Source organism: Bombus fervidus, chromosome 9 (genome assembly GCF_041682495.2).
Source record: "Bombus fervidus isolate BK054 chromosome 9, iyBomFerv1, whole genome shotgun sequence".
Taxonomy (NCBI): Eukaryota; Metazoa; Arthropoda; class Insecta; order Hymenoptera; family Apidae; genus Bombus; species Bombus fervidus.
The window spans coordinates 7490838-7507042 of record NC_091525.1 but is presented as its reverse complement, the minus strand read 5'-3'; the positions used below and the strand labels follow the sequence as shown (position 1 = coordinate 7507042).

General features: G+C 32.4%; 3 protein-coding genes and 3 pseudogenes across 3 annotated transcripts; 3 read left to right on the top strand and 3 right to left on the bottom strand.

Annotated features, from left to right (window-relative positions):
* Positions 1–675: 675 nt before the first annotated feature.
* LOC139990600 (pre-mRNA-splicing factor SPF27-like) lies at positions 676–1757 on the bottom strand (annotated as a pseudogene).
* Positions 1758–2147: 390 nt separating this feature from the next.
* On the top strand, positions 2148–4852 carry LOC139990599 (large ribosomal subunit protein uL4-like). Its single transcript, XM_072009998.1, has 8 exons — positions 2148–2236; positions 2700–2877; positions 2965–3210; positions 3406–3530; positions 3755–3853; positions 3936–4207; positions 4397–4556; positions 4631–4852. The coding sequence occupies exons 1-8, from the start codon at positions 2234–2236 to the stop codon at positions 4850–4852; spliced, it is 1305 nt and encodes a 434-aa protein (XP_071866099.1). The 5' UTR covers positions 2148–2233.
* A 1054-nt stretch (positions 4853–5906) lies between these two features.
* Positions 5907–6988, bottom strand: LOC139990608 (pre-mRNA-splicing factor SPF27-like; annotated as a pseudogene).
* A 989-nt stretch (positions 6989–7977) lies between these two features.
* On the top strand, positions 7978–10083 carry LOC139990607 (large ribosomal subunit protein uL4-like). The gene is made up of 7 exons (XM_072010003.1): positions 7978–8108; positions 8196–8441; positions 8637–8761; positions 8986–9084; positions 9167–9438; positions 9628–9787; positions 9862–10083. The coding sequence occupies exons 2-7, from the start codon at positions 8303–8305 to the stop codon at positions 10081–10083; spliced, it is 1017 nt and encodes a 338-aa protein (XP_071866104.1). The 5' UTR covers positions 7978–8108; positions 8196–8302.
* Positions 10084–11137: 1054 nt separating this feature from the next.
* LOC139990598 (pre-mRNA-splicing factor SPF27-like) lies at positions 11138–12219 on the bottom strand (annotated as a pseudogene).
* A 390-nt stretch (positions 12220–12609) lies between these two features.
* LOC139990597 (large ribosomal subunit protein uL4-like) lies at positions 12610–15314 on the top strand. The gene is made up of 8 exons (XM_072009996.1): positions 12610–12698; positions 13162–13339; positions 13427–13672; positions 13868–13992; positions 14217–14315; positions 14398–14669; positions 14859–15018; positions 15093–15314. The coding sequence occupies exons 1-8, from the start codon at positions 12696–12698 to the stop codon at positions 15312–15314; spliced, it is 1305 nt and encodes a 434-aa protein (XP_071866097.1). The 5' UTR covers positions 12610–12695.
* The last annotated feature ends 891 nt before the right edge of the window (positions 15315–16205 follow it).

The following is a 16205-nucleotide window of genomic DNA, read 5'->3' as shown; positions in this document are numbered from 1 at the left end:
TTCATTTTTTAGTTTTCTTTATTATTTCTTCCCTGTCAATTTAACCTCACTTCTCCTTACAAAAGATCCTATTTTTTAATAGGTTATTAAAACAATTGATATTATAATATTTATAATATTGATAAACAATTAATAGCAGTAACCGAATCAATTTATTTAATTACATATTATTTACGATCTTTTAGTTCTAAGAGTCTTTTCTGAAATGCCTCTTCTATCAAATCATCTAAATCGTCAAGAGGCCTGTATAATAAGATGCACAGCTTGCGAGCCAGACGCAGTCATAAGAACTGCTAATGAAACAAGGGAAATAAATCGAGTCCATGATATACCATACGGCATTATACCAACTACCTGTAAAAAGCAAATATAATTAAAATCTCTAAAATATTTACAGTATTTTATCTTTTTCGTGTATTATACCGCAATATTAACCTCTTTCACACCACTTCGACGATTTTTGAATACCAATAACGAAAGATTAATAATATTTTTAATAAATTAACTTCCGCAGCACTAATTCATTGTTTACATTAACTTACTAGCATAGGTTAATGTATTTATCCAGCAATAATTTATAAAATAACACCTTGTGTTCCTTACGATATCGTATATAACTTCATATAATATAACCTATTTCGGAAATGACGAATAGGATCGGTAGTTCGCTGTCAATTTTAAATATAATCAATGTATTGAAATAATATCGACATAATAAAATACAAAACATAATTAGTCACAATTTTATATACATTTTAAGGTTCTTGATTTTGTTGTTCTTGCTGATCCATTTTTGTTGCCATAACTTCAGTTGCACTTTTCTCTGGAATGTCAGGTTCTTCCTCGCCCGGCACATCATTGATTTCTACACCCTCACCCTTATTCATCATAGATTTCTGTATTTCTTCTTCTAAGTGAACACACGCTTGTTCAATCTCATAATTTTTTGACACTAGTCCTACCCATTGTGCTTCTAATGCCCTTAACTTTTCTCCACCTTGAGTTTGCATAGATTTTCTTTGCCAATTAACCTCTTGAATTCTTTTCCTTAATGCTTGTAGCTGTTTTTGGGCTTGACTCACTAGTTGTACTAATACTTCCAAATAAGATTTCCATGCTTCGCATCCATATTCCATCATTAATTCAAGATTACAAATTCTGCATTATTATTAAACATTACAATAATACACCAATTTAACATTATATCCTCATCACAATCTTGTAATTACTTAAATATTAAACAAAAATATAAAAAAGATATAATAGTAATCATAGCATTTACCTGGTAGCCTGATGTTCCAATTGTGCACTGCTATTTTTGACACTTTCATTCCATGCTGCAAGATCATTCATTTTACCTGGTGGAGGTGGAGGTAACTCATAGCGCTTCATACTGAGTACTTCCATAGGTAAACGGTTTTGCATTCGCTCAAATTCATGTTTCATCACCTCTGTCTCAAAAGCAGTAATATTTAATGATGGCAAATGTTCTAAATAGTTTTTTGTCGGTCTATAACGACGAGTTTCTTCTTCAACCATGGCCAAAGCCTAAAATATTTAATAACCACATATGAATTCGCAATTTATTTAATATGCTCATATAAACAACATAACCTCAAAATCAATTTAATAATTATTTATAACAAAAGAATTATTATAAATAACAGAAAACTATTACTTACTGCTTCTCTAACTCCAGGTTCATCGTATCCTTGGTCAATATATGGTAATGCATCAACTATAACTTATCCCGCCATTTAAAGAAATTGAACAAATAAATACTTTTGAATGTCAATGTACAATTGTAATTCCCTGACAAAGTTTAAATTTTGTATGACGTACTTCCGACTAAACAAACTTCACTTAAGAATGTATCTGTACCAATCACAGTTCAACGTTTCCCGTCATATTGTAATACTATTGATAGATAACTATGGATACACAAATAATAAAATATAATTTCTACTATAAAAAACATTCGACTAAATGGAAATATTACAAATAAAAAAATAAATTCTTTGTTATTCGAGTATGTTAAATTTGTTATATATAGATATTTAGATGAAATAATGTAGACAATTGTAAACATGACTTAAGAATTGTTGAATTCTGAGCATGCGCGAATTTGGCACGTAATTTCCACTCGCGTCCTTCTTCCATTACGACGAGGTAAGGCGTACGAGCTGCGTGGTTAGTTTGTCTGATGCGTGAAAAGTTATGAAAAGAACGCGAAATGGTAAGAAATTCTGCATTTTATTTGGAATTCATTAAAGGTTAATATTTAAAGGTATAATTTTATTGTTATATTTTGCAATAATTCCCAAGAATTTGATCTTGAATTAAAGCTTGTACACAGTTCATAGTTGGCCACGTGTAATGACTTGTAACGTACAAATTTGCATGGCTTGGTTTTGATATATGTTTAAATGTAACTTTACTGACATCATATATTTTCTTTTGCAATATTCTATTCAGTAGAATAAAGCAGTTTTACGACATATAGATATGTTTACATTGAATATGCGTGATTCCCATCTTTTAGTTCGCCATGTGCCGTCAATAGAAATCTTTTATAATTCTATCAGAACATGAAATTTTTTACTTTACTTTCCTCTTTTTTTTTTCAGAATTAATCTTAAATTTATCGATAGCTGTACGTAGATTAGTATTTCATTCTGATTTTTGTTTTTATTTTTTAGTCGTTATCAACGGCGCGACCGCTTATTACGGTATACACCGATAAGAATGAATCGTCAGGCGAAACGATTTCCCTGCCGGCTGTGTTTAAAGCACCTATTCGGCCCGATATCGTGAATTTTGTTCACCAGCAAGTCTCTAAGAATAGTAGACAGCCATATTGTGTATCCAAGGAAGCTGGTGAGTATACACTGTTTTATACTCGCCTTTTTTTTTATCTTTTCAAGAACTAATTTGCAATTATTAAATGTTGGTTTGTTTTGTTAGGTCATCAAACCTCTGCTGAGTCATGGGGTACTGGACGTGCTGTAGCACGTATACCTCGTGTACGTGGTGGTGGTACTCACCGCTCTGGCCAGGGTGCTTTCGGTAACATGTGTAGAGGTGGACGCATGTTTGCTCCAACGAAGCCATGGAGACGCTGGCATCGTCGAATTAATGTTAACCAGAAAAGATACGCTCTTGTTTCTGCTATTGCTGCATCTGGTGTCCCAGCTCTTGTACAATCTAAGGGTAAATAGCATTCTCTGAGATGTAGTAATAAATCCTACTTTATATGCAATATTTTAACGATGAATAGCTTTGGTCCGTGTTGCTGAAATGATGTTGATTATTTTAATAGCTTTATGCTGATTTATGTAAATGTTCTAATATATGTAGTTTGCTTTGAAAAGGATAATATATATACTATTTCTTTTTTATGTTTAGGTCATATGATTCAGGAAGTTCCAGAATTTCCATTAGTAGTATCCGACAAAATTCAGGAGTATAACAAGACTAAACAAGCTGTTATCTTTCTAAGACGTATCAAGGCATGGAATGATATTCAAAAAGTAAGTATACTTTCAAAAATTGTATCTTTGCACCGTAGAATGTCCGTATCTTCGTTAAAACCATTTTAATTTAGGTGCTCCTATCAGGTGCTAAATAAATACGGTTATTATTGGCGTTCTAGACTAGCTGAATTAATTGCTAGGATGGGGTATTTTTAATCGAACAGATTCAATTAAAATATATTGATTTAGATGAAACTAATATACTTTCGTTTTATTAATAGGTTTACAAGTCTCAACGTTTCCGTGCTGGCAAAGGTAAAATGCGTAACCGCAGACGCATTCAACGACGTGGACCTCTGATTGTATATGGTCAAGATCAGGTATACAAATAACTAAAAAATGATAGTTAATTATTTTTTCAAAATTAAAATGCTAATATTCGTCTTGATCATATATTTTTAGGGTATTCGTAAGGCATTCCGTAACATTCCCGGTATTGACCTTATGAATATTAACAAAATGAACTTGCTTAAATTGGCACCTGGTGGCCACGTTGGACGTTTTGTAATCTGGACAAAATGTGCCTTTGAGAAGTTGGATGCTCTTTACGGAACTTGGCGCAAAGAATCCCAACTTAAGGCGGATTATAATCTCCCTTACCCGAAAATGGCGAACACGGATTTGTCGAGACTCCTGAAATCGCATGAAATTCGTAAAGTTCTGAGGGCACCAAGGCATGTAGATTTACGTTTTATTATACATTTTCAACGAATACATATCTTATTCATGATGAATTTTATGGTCCGTGTTACTGACTGACAGTGATTATAATTTTTAACCATTTCTGATGTTTAGTGCTTATAAATATTTTATAATTATGTCACTTACGATGTATTTGCTCAAGATTAATCTTGAACTTGTAGGAAGAAGGTGGTCCGTAGCGTCAAGAAATTGAACCCATTGACCAACACGCGTGCTATGTTGCGTCTCAATCCATATGCAGCTGTTCTGAAACGTGCAGCAATTTTGACAGCAAAGAAACGTCAAGAACAGAAAGATCTTGCTCTAGCAGAGAAGCGTGGAGTAAGTTTAACGTTAAATTGAATAATATTCGTTTAATGCATACAGATTCTAACGAAAATATTTCACATTTACAGATCAAGCTCCCAAAGACTACACCTGCCGTAAAGAGTAAATTACTCCGAGCAAGACGCGCGAAACAAATTTTGAAATTGAAGGAAGAGAAAAATCAGAGACCCGTGGGTTTTAAAGGACGTCCTATTATGAAGCCGACAGCTAGGATAATTTCAAGACGAATTCAAAGAGCCATTGCAAAAACTCACCCCGAACAAAAAGATACACTTTTTAAAACGTTATAAATTTTATTTTTATTATTTTAAATAGTTGCCCAAGAATAATGCTTGATTATTCGCTTTTGTAATTATATATAAAAGAAAATAAGTACGAGTTAGTAGCTATCCTAACAAATGAAATTACAAGCTAGGCTTACAAAAAAATGCGCTGCTGACACATCAATGCAAGCAAACTATTTAAGAAAGTCCTCCAGGTATACTGTGAATTATAAATAATTGTTACATGATACTATGTGTCATTTATAGACGATGATATTCATCTTGTAAATATGTATATTTCAAGCATTAAAGAAAAGCGTGATATGTGTAAACTATGATGAAATAAATTGTGCTTTATTAAATCTCGTATTGTGATTAAAATTTGAGTGTAACTTCAAGTTGCTGATTCATTTTTTAGTTTTCTTTATTATTTCTTCCCTGTCAATTTAACCTCACTTCTCCTTACAAAAGATCCTATTTTTTAATAGGTTATTAAAACAATTGATATTATAATATTTATAATATTGATAAACAATTAATAGCAGTAACCGAATCAATTTATTTAATTACATATTATTTACGATCTTTTAGTTCTAAGAGTCTTTTCTGAAATGCCTCTTCTATCAAATCATCTAAATCGTCAAGAGGCCTGTATAATAAGATGCACAGCTTGCGAGCCAGACGCAGTCATAAGAACTGCTAATGAAACAAGGGAAATAAATCGAGTCCATGATATACCATACGGCATTATACCAACTACCTGTAAAAAGCAAATATAATTAAAATCTCTAAAATATTTACAGTATTTTATCTTTTTCGTGTATTATACCGCAATATTAACCTCTTTCACACCACTTCGACGATTTTTGAATACCAATAACGAAAGATTAATAATATTTTTAATAAATTAACTTCCGCAGCACTAATTCATTGTTTACATTAACTTACTAGCATAGGTTAATGTATTTATCCAGCAATAATTTATAAAATAACACCTTGTGTTCCTTACGATATCGTATATAACTTCATATAATATAACCTATTTCGGAAATGACGAATAGGATCGGTAGTTCGCTGTCAATTTTAAATATAATCAATGTATTGAAATAATATCGACATAATAAAATACAAAACATAATTAGTCACAATTTTATATACATTTTAAGGTTCTTGATTTTGTTGTTCTTGCTGATCCATTTTTGTTGCCATAACTTCAGTTGCACTTTTCTCTGGAATGTCAGGTTCTTCCTCGCCCGGCACATCATTGATTTCTACACCCTCACCCTTATTCATCATAGATTTCTGTATTTCTTCTTCTAAGTGAACACACGCTTGTTCAATCTCATAATTTTTTGACACTAGTCCTACCCATTGTGCTTCTAATGCCCTTAACTTTTCTCCACCTTGAGTTTGCATAGATTTTCTTTGCCAATTAACCTCTTGAATTCTTTTCCTTAATGCTTGTAGCTGTTTTTGGGCTTGACTCACTAGTTGTACTAATACTTCCAAATAAGATTTCCATGCTTCGCATCCATATTCCATCATTAATTCAAGATTACAAATTCTGCATTATTATTAAACATTACAATAATACACCAATTTAACATTATATCCTCATCACAATCTTGTAATTACTTAAATATTAAACAAAAATATAAAAAAGATATAATAGTAATCATAGCATTTACCTGGTAGCCTGATGTTCCAATTGTGCACTGCTATTTTTGACACTTTCATTCCATGCTGCAAGATCATTCATTTTACCTGGTGGAGGTGGAGGTAACTCATAGCGCTTCATACTGAGTACTTCCATAGGTAAACGGTTTTGCATTCGCTCAAATTCATGTTTCATCACCTCTGTCTCAAAAGCAGTAATATTTAATGATGGCAAATGTTCTAAATAGTTTTTTGTCGGTCTATAACGACGAGTTTCTTCTTCAACCATGGCCAAAGCCTAAAATATTTAATAACCACATATGAATTCGCAATTTATTTAATATGCTCATATAAACAACATAACCTCAAAATCAATTTAATAATTATTTATAACAAAAGAATTATTATAAATAACAGAAAACTATTACTTACTGCTTCTCTAACTCCAGGTTCATCGTATCCTTGGTCAATATATGGTAATGCATCAACTATAACTTATCCCGCCATTTAAAGAAATTGAACAAATAAATACTTTTGAATGTCAATGTACAATTGTAATTCCCTGACAAAGTTTAAATTTTGTATGACGTACTTCCGACTAAACAAACTTCACTTAAGAATGTATCTGTACCAATCACAGTTCAACGTTTCCCGTCATATTGTAATACTATTGATAGATAACTATGGATACACAAATAATAAAATATAATTTCTACTATAAAAAACATTCGACTAAATGGAAATATTACAAATAAAAAAATAAATTCTTTGTTATTCGAGTATGTTAAATTTGTTATATATAGATATTTAGATGAAATAATGTAGACAATTGTAAACATGACTTAAGAATTGTTGAATTCTGAGCATGCGCGAATTTGGCACGTAATTTCCACTCGCGTCCTTCTTCCATTACGACGAGGTAAGGCGTACGAGCTGCGTGGTTAGTTTGTCTGATGCGTGAAAAGTTATGAAAAGAACGCGAAATGGTAAGAAATTCTGCATTTTATTTGGAATTCATTAAAGGTTAATATTTAAAGGTATAATTTTATTGTTATATTTTGCAATAATTCCCAAGAATTTGATCTTGAATTAAAGCTTGTACACAGTTCATAGTTGGCCACGTGTAATGACTTGTAACGTACAAATTTGCATGGCTTGGTTTTGATATATGTTTAAATGTAACTTTACTGACATCATATATTTTCTTTTGCAATATTCTATTCAGTAGAATAAAGCAGTTTTACGACATATAGATATGTTTACATTGAATATGCGTGATTCCCATCTTTTAGTTCGCCATGTGCCGTCAATAGAAATCTTTTATAATTCTATCAGAACATGAAATTTTTTACTTTACTTTCCTCTTTTTTTTTTCAGAATTAATCTTAAATTTATCGATAGCTGTACGTAGATTAGTATTTCATTCTGATTTTTGTTTTTATTTTTTAGTCGTTGTCAACGGCGCGACCGCTTATTACGGTATACACCGATAAGAATGAATCGTCAGGCGAAACGATTTCCCTGCCGGCTGTGTTTAAAGCACCTATTCGGCCCGATATCGTGAATTTTGTTCACCAGCAAGTCTCTAAGAATAGTAGACAGCCATATTGTGTATCCAAGGAAGCTGGTGAGTATACACTGTTTTATACTCGCCTTTTTTTTTATCTTTTCAAGAACTAATTTGCAATTATTAAATGTTGGTTTGTTTTGTTAGGTCATCAAACCTCTGCTGAGTCATGGGGTACTGGACGTGCTGTAGCACGTATACCTCGTGTACGTGGTGGTGGTACTCACCGCTCTGGCCAGGGTGCTTTCGGTAACATGTGTAGAGGTGGACGCATGTTTGCTCCAACGAAGCCATGGAGACGCTGGCATCGTCGAATTAATGTTAACCAGAAAAGATACGCTCTTGTTTCTGCTATTGCTGCATCTGGTGTCCCAGCTCTTGTACAATCTAAGGGTAAATAGCATTCTCTGAGATGTAGTAATAAATCCTACTTTATATGCAATATTTTAACGATGAATAGCTTTGGTCCGTGTTGCTGAAATGATGTTGATTATTTTAATAGCTTTATGCTGATTTATGTAAATGTTCTAATATATGTAGTTTGCTTTGAAAAGGATAATATATATACTATTTCTTTTTTATGTTTAGGTCATATGATTCAGGAAGTTCCAGAATTTCCATTAGTAGTATCCGACAAAATTCAGGAGTATAACAAGACTAAACAAGCTGTTATCTTTCTAAGACGTATCAAGGCATGGAATGATATTCAAAAAGTAAGTATACTTTCAAAAATTGTATCTTTGCACCGTAGAATGTCCGTATCTTCGTTAAAACCATTTTAATTTAGGTGCTCCTATCAGGTGCTAAATAAATACGGTTATTATTGGCGTTCTAGACTAGCTGAATTAATTGCTAGGATGGGGTATTTTTAATCGAACAGATTCAATTAAAATATATTGATTTAGATGAAACTAATATACTTTCGTTTTATTAATAGGTTTACAAGTCTCAACGTTTCCGTGCTGGCAAAGGTAAAATGCGTAACCGCAGACGCATTCAACGACGTGGACCTCTGATTGTATATGGTCAAGATCAGGTATACAAATAACTAAAAAATGATAGTTAATTATTTTTTCAAAATTAAAATGCTAATATTCGTCTTGATCATATATTTTTAGGGTATTCGTAAGGCATTCCGTAACATTCCCGGTATTGACCTTATGAATATTAACAAAATGAACTTGCTTAAATTGGCACCTGGTGGCCACGTTGGACGTTTTGTAATCTGGACAAAATGTGCCTTTGAGAAGTTGGATGCTCTTTACGGAACTTGGCGCAAAGAATCCCAACTTAAGGCGGATTATAATCTCCCTTACCCGAAAATGGCGAACACGGATTTGTCGAGACTCCTGAAATCGCATGAAATTCGTAAAGTTCTGAGGGCACCAAGGCATGTAGATTTACGTTTTATTATACATTTTCAACGAATACATATCTTATTCATGATGAATTTTATGGTCCGTGTTACTGACTGACAGTGATTATAATTTTTAACCATTTCTGATGTTTAGTGCTTATAAATATTTTATAATTATGTCACTTACGATGTATTTGCTCAAGATTAATCTTGAACTTGTAGGAAGAAGGTGGTCCGTAGCGTCAAGAAATTGAACCCATTGACCAACACGCGTGCTATGTTGCGTCTCAATCCATATGCAGCTGTTCTGAAACGTGCAGCAATTTTGACAGCAAAGAAACGTCAAGAACAGAAAGATCTTGCTCTAGCAGAGAAGCGTGGAGTAAGTTTAACGTTAAATTGAATAATATTCGTTTAATGCATACAGATTCTAACGAAAATATTTCACATTTACAGATCAAGCTCCCAAAGACTACACCTGCCGTAAAGAGTAAATTACTCCGAGCAAGACGCGCGAAACAAATTTTGAAATTGAAGGAAGAGAAAAATCAGAGACCCGTGGGTTTTAAAGGACGTCCTATTATGAAGCCGACAGCTAGGATAATTTCAAGACGAATTCAAAGAGCCATTGCAAAAACTCACCCCGAACAAAAAGATACACTTTTTAAAACGTTATAAATTTTATTTTTATTATTTTAAATAGTTGCCCAAGAATAATGCTTGATTATTCGCTTTTGTAATTATATATAAAAGAAAATAAGTACGAGTTAGTAGCTATCCTAACAAATGAAATTACAAGCTAGGCTTACAAAAAAATGCGCTGCTGACACATCAATGCAAGCAAACTATTTAAGAAAGTCCTCCAGGTATACTGTGAATTATAAATAATTGTTACATGATACTATGTGTCATTTATAGACGATGATATTCATCTTGTAAATATGTATATTTCAAGCATTAAAGAAAAGCGTGATATGTGTAAACTATGATGAAATAAATTGTGCTTTATTAAATCTCGTATTGTGATTAAAATTTGAGTGTAACTTCAAGTTGCTGATTCATTTTTTAGTTTTCTTTATTATTTCTTCCCTGTCAATTTAACCTCACTTCTCCTTACAAAAGATCCTATTTTTTAATAGGTTATTAAAACAATTGATATTATAATATTTATAATATTGATAAACAATTAATAGCAGTAACCGAATCAATTTATTTAATTACATATTATTTACGATCTTTTAGTTCTAAGAGTCTTTTCTGAAATGCCTCTTCTATCAAATCATCTAAATCGTCAAGAGGCCTGTATAATAAGATGCACAGCTTGCGAGCCAGACGCAGTCATAAGAACTGCTAATGAAACAAGGGAAATAAATCGAGTCCATGATATACCATACGGCATTATACCAACTACCTGTAAAAAGCAAATATAATTAAAATCTCTAAAATATTTACAGTATTTTATCTTTTTCGTGTATTATACCGCAATATTAACCTCTTTCACACCACTTCGACGATTTTTGAATACCAATAACGAAAGATTAATAATATTTTTAATAAATTAACTTCCGCAGCACTAATTCATTGTTTACATTAACTTACTAGCATAGGTTAATGTATTTATCCAGCAATAATTTATAAAATAACACCTTGTGTTCCTTACGATATCGTATATAACTTCATATAATATAACCTATTTCGGAAATGACGAATAGGATCGGTAGTTCGCTGTCAATTTTAAATATAATCAATGTATTGAAATAATATCGACATAATAAAATACAAAACATAATTAGTCACAATTTTATATACATTTTAAGGTTCTTGATTTTGTTGTTCTTGCTGATCCATTTTTGTTGCCATAACTTCAGTTGCACTTTTCTCTGGAATGTCAGGTTCTTCCTCGCCCGGCACATCATTGATTTCTACACCCTCACCCTTATTCATCATAGATTTCTGTATTTCTTCTTCTAAGTGAACACACGCTTGTTCAATCTCATAATTTTTTGACACTAGTCCTACCCATTGTGCTTCTAATGCCCTTAACTTTTCTCCACCTTGAGTTTGCATAGATTTTCTTTGCCAATTAACCTCTTGAATTCTTTTCCTTAATGCTTGTAGCTGTTTTTGGGCTTGACTCACTAGTTGTACTAATACTTCCAAATAAGATTTCCATGCTTCGCATCCATATTCCATCATTAATTCAAGATTACAAATTCTGCATTATTATTAAACATTACAATAATACACCAATTTAACATTATATCCTCATCACAATCTTGTAATTACTTAAATATTAAACAAAAATATAAAAAAGATATAATAGTAATCATAGCATTTACCTGGTAGCCTGATGTTCCAATTGTGCACTGCTATTTTTGACACTTTCATTCCATGCTGCAAGATCATTCATTTTACCTGGTGGAGGTGGAGGTAACTCATAGCGCTTCATACTGAGTACTTCCATAGGTAAACGGTTTTGCATTCGCTCAAATTCATGTTTCATCACCTCTGTCTCAAAAGCAGTAATATTTAATGATGGCAAATGTTCTAAATAGTTTTTTGTCGGTCTATAACGACGAGTTTCTTCTTCAACCATGGCCAAAGCCTAAAATATTTAATAACCACATATGAATTCGCAATTTATTTAATATGCTCATATAAACAACATAACCTCAAAATCAATTTAATAATTATTTATAACAAAAGAATTATTATAAATAACAGAAAACTATTACTTACTGCTTCTCTAACTCCAGGTTCATCGTATCCTTGGTCAATATATGGTAATGCATCAACTATAACTTATCCCGCCATTTAAAGAAATTGAACAAATAAATACTTTTGAATGTCAATGTACAATTGTAATTCCCTGACAAAGTTTAAATTTTGTATGACGTACTTCCGACTAAACAAACTTCACTTAAGAATGTATCTGTACCAATCACAGTTCAACGTTTCCCGTCATATTGTAATACTATTGATAGATAACTATGGATACACAAATAATAAAATATAATTTCTACTATAAAAAACATTCGACTAAATGGAAATATTACAAATAAAAAAATAAATTCTTTGTTATTCGAGTATGTTAAATTTGTTATATATAGATATTTAGATGAAATAATGTAGACAATTGTAAACATGACTTAAGAATTGTTGAATTCTGAGCATGCGCGAATTTGGCACGTAATTTCCACTCGCGTCCTTCTTCCATTACGACGAGGTAAGGCGTACGAGCTGCGTGGTTAGTTTGTCTGATGCGTGAAAAGTTATGAAAAGAACGCGAAATGGTAAGAAATTCTGCATTTTATTTGGAATTCATTAAAGGTTAATATTTAAAGGTATAATTTTATTGTTATATTTTGCAATAATTCCCAAGAATTTGATCTTGAATTAAAGCTTGTACACAGTTCATAGTTGGCCACGTGTAATGACTTGTAACGTACAAATTTGCATGGCTTGGTTTTGATATATGTTTAAATGTAACTTTACTGACATCATATATTTTCTTTTGCAATATTCTATTCAGTAGAATAAAGCAGTTTTACGACATATAGATATGTTTACATTGAATATGCGTGATTCCCATCTTTTAGTTCGCCATGTGCCGTCAATAGAAATCTTTTATAATTCTATCAGAACATGAAATTTTTTACTTTACTTTCCTCTTTTTTTTTTCAGAATTAATCTTAAATTTATCGATAGCTGTACGTAGATTAGTATTTCATTCTGATTTTTGTTTTTATTTTTTAGTCGTTATCAACGGCGCGACCGCTTATTACGGTATACACCGATAAGAATGAATCGTCAGGCGAAACGATTTCCCTGCCGGCTGTGTTTAAAGCACCTATTCGGCCCGATATCGTGAATTTTGTTCACCAGCAAGTCTCTAAGAATAGTAGACAGCCATATTGTGTATCCAAGGAAGCTGGTGAGTATACACTGTTTTATACTCGCCTTTTTTTTTATCTTTTCAAGAACTAATTTGCAATTATTAAATGTTGGTTTGTTTTGTTAGGTCATCAAACCTCTGCTGAGTCATGGGGTACTGGACGTGCTGTAGCACGTATACCTCGTGTACGTGGTGGTGGTACTCACCGCTCTGGCCAGGGTGCTTTCGGTAACATGTGTAGAGGTGGACGCATGTTTGCTCCAACGAAGCCATGGAGACGCTGGCATCGTCGAATTAATGTTAACCAGAAAAGATACGCTCTTGTTTCTGCTATTGCTGCATCTGGTGTCCCAGCTCTTGTACAATCTAAGGGTAAATAGCATTCTCTGAGATGTAGTAATAAATCCTACTTTATATGCAATATTTTAACGATGAATAGCTTTGGTCCGTGTTGCTGAAATGATGTTGATTATTTTAATAGCTTTATGCTGATTTATGTAAATGTTCTAATATATGTAGTTTGCTTTGAAAAGGATAATATATATACTATTTCTTTTTTATGTTTAGGTCATATGATTCAGGAAGTTCCAGAATTTCCATTAGTAGTATCCGACAAAATTCAGGAGTATAACAAGACTAAACAAGCTGTTATCTTTCTAAGACGTATCAAGGCATGGAATGATATTCAAAAAGTAAGTATACTTTCAAAAATTGTATCTTTGCACCGTAGAATGTCCGTATCTTCGTTAAAACCATTTTAATTTAGGTGCTCCTATCAGGTGCTAAATAAATACGGTTATTATTGGCGTTCTAGACTAGCTGAATTAATTGCTAGGATGGGGTATTTTTAATCGAACAGATTCAATTAAAATATATTGATTTAGATGAAACTAATATACTTTCGTTTTATTAATAGGTTTACAAGTCTCAACGTTTCCGTGCTGGCAAAGGTAAAATGCGTAACCGCAGACGCATTCAACGACGTGGACCTCTGATTGTATATGGTCAAGATCAGGTATACAAATAACTAAAAAATGATAGTTAATTATTTTTTCAAAATTAAAATGCTAATATTCGTCTTGATCATATATTTTTAGGGTATTCGTAAGGCATTCCGTAACATTCCCGGTATTGACCTTATGAATATTAACAAAATGAACTTGCTTAAATTGGCACCTGGTGGCCACGTTGGACGTTTTGTAATCTGGACAAAATGTGCCTTTGAGAAGTTGGATGCTCTTTACGGAACTTGGCGCAAAGAATCCCAACTTAAGGCGGATTATAATCTCCCTTACCCGAAAATGGCGAACACGGATTTGTCGAGACTCCTGAAATCGCATGAAATTCGTAAAGTTCTGAGGGCACCAAGGCATGTAGATTTACGTTTTATTATACATTTTCAACGAATACATATCTTATTCATGATGAATTTTATGGTCCGTGTTACTGACTGACAGTGATTATAATTTTTAACCATTTCTGATGTTTAGTGCTTATAAATATTTTATAATTATGTCACTTACGATGTATTTGCTCAAGATTAATCTTGAACTTGTAGGAAGAAGGTGGTCCGTAGCGTCAAGAAATTGAACCCATTGACCAACACGCGTGCTATGTTGCGTCTCAATCCATATGCAGCTGTTCTGAAACGTGCAGCAATTTTGACAGCAAAGAAACGTCAAGAACAGAAAGATCTTGCTCTAGCAGAGAAGCGTGGAGTAAGTTTAACGTTAAATTGAATAATATTCGTTTAATGCATACAGATTCTAACGAAAATATTTCACATTTACAGATCAAGCTCCCAAAGACTACACCTGCCGTAAAGAGTAAATTACTCCGAGCAAGACGCGCGAAACAAATTTTGAAATTGAAGGAAGAGAAAAATCAGAGACCCGTGGGTTTTAAAGGACGTCCTATTATGAAGCCGACAGCTAGGATAATTTCAAGACGAATTCAAAGAGCCATTGCAAAAACTCACCCCGAACAAAAAGATACACTTTTTAAAACGTTATAAATTTTATTTTTATTATTTTAAATAGTTGCCCAAGAATAATGCTTGATTATTCGCTTTTGTAATTATATATAAAAGAAAATAAGTACGAGTTAGTAGCTATCCTAACAAATGAAATTACAAGCTAGGCTTACAAAAAAATGCGCTGCTGACACATCAATGCAAGCAAACTATTTAAGAAAGTCCTCCAGGTATACTGTGAATTATAAATAATTGTTACATGATACTATGTGTCATTTATAGACGATGATATTCATCTTGTAAATATGTATATTTCAAGCATTAAAGAAAAGCGTGATATGTGTAAACTATGATGAAATAAATTGTGCTTTATTAAATCTCGTATTGTGATTAAAATTTGAGTGTAACTTCAAGTTGCTGATTCATTTTTTAGTTTTCTTTATTATTTCTTCCCTGTCAATTTAACCTCACTTCTCCTTACAAAAGATCCTATTTTTTAATAGGTTATTAAAACAATTGATATTATAATATTTATAATATTGATAAACAATTAATAGCAGTAACCGAATCAATTTATTTAATTACATATTATTTACGATCTTTTAGTTCTAAGAGTCTTTTCTGAAATGCCTCTTCTATCAAATCATCTAAATCGTCAAGAGGCCTGTATAATAAGATGCACAGCTTGCGAGCCAGACGCAGTCATAAGAACTGCTAATGAAACAAGGGAAATAAATCGAGTCCATGATATACCATACGGCATTATACCAACTACCTGTAAAAAGCAAATATAATTAAAATCTCTAAAATATTTACAGTATTTTATCTTTTTCGTGTATTATACCGCAATATTAACCTCTTTCACACCACTTCGACGATTTTTGAATACCAATAACGAAAGATTAATAATATTTTTAATAAATTAACTTCCGC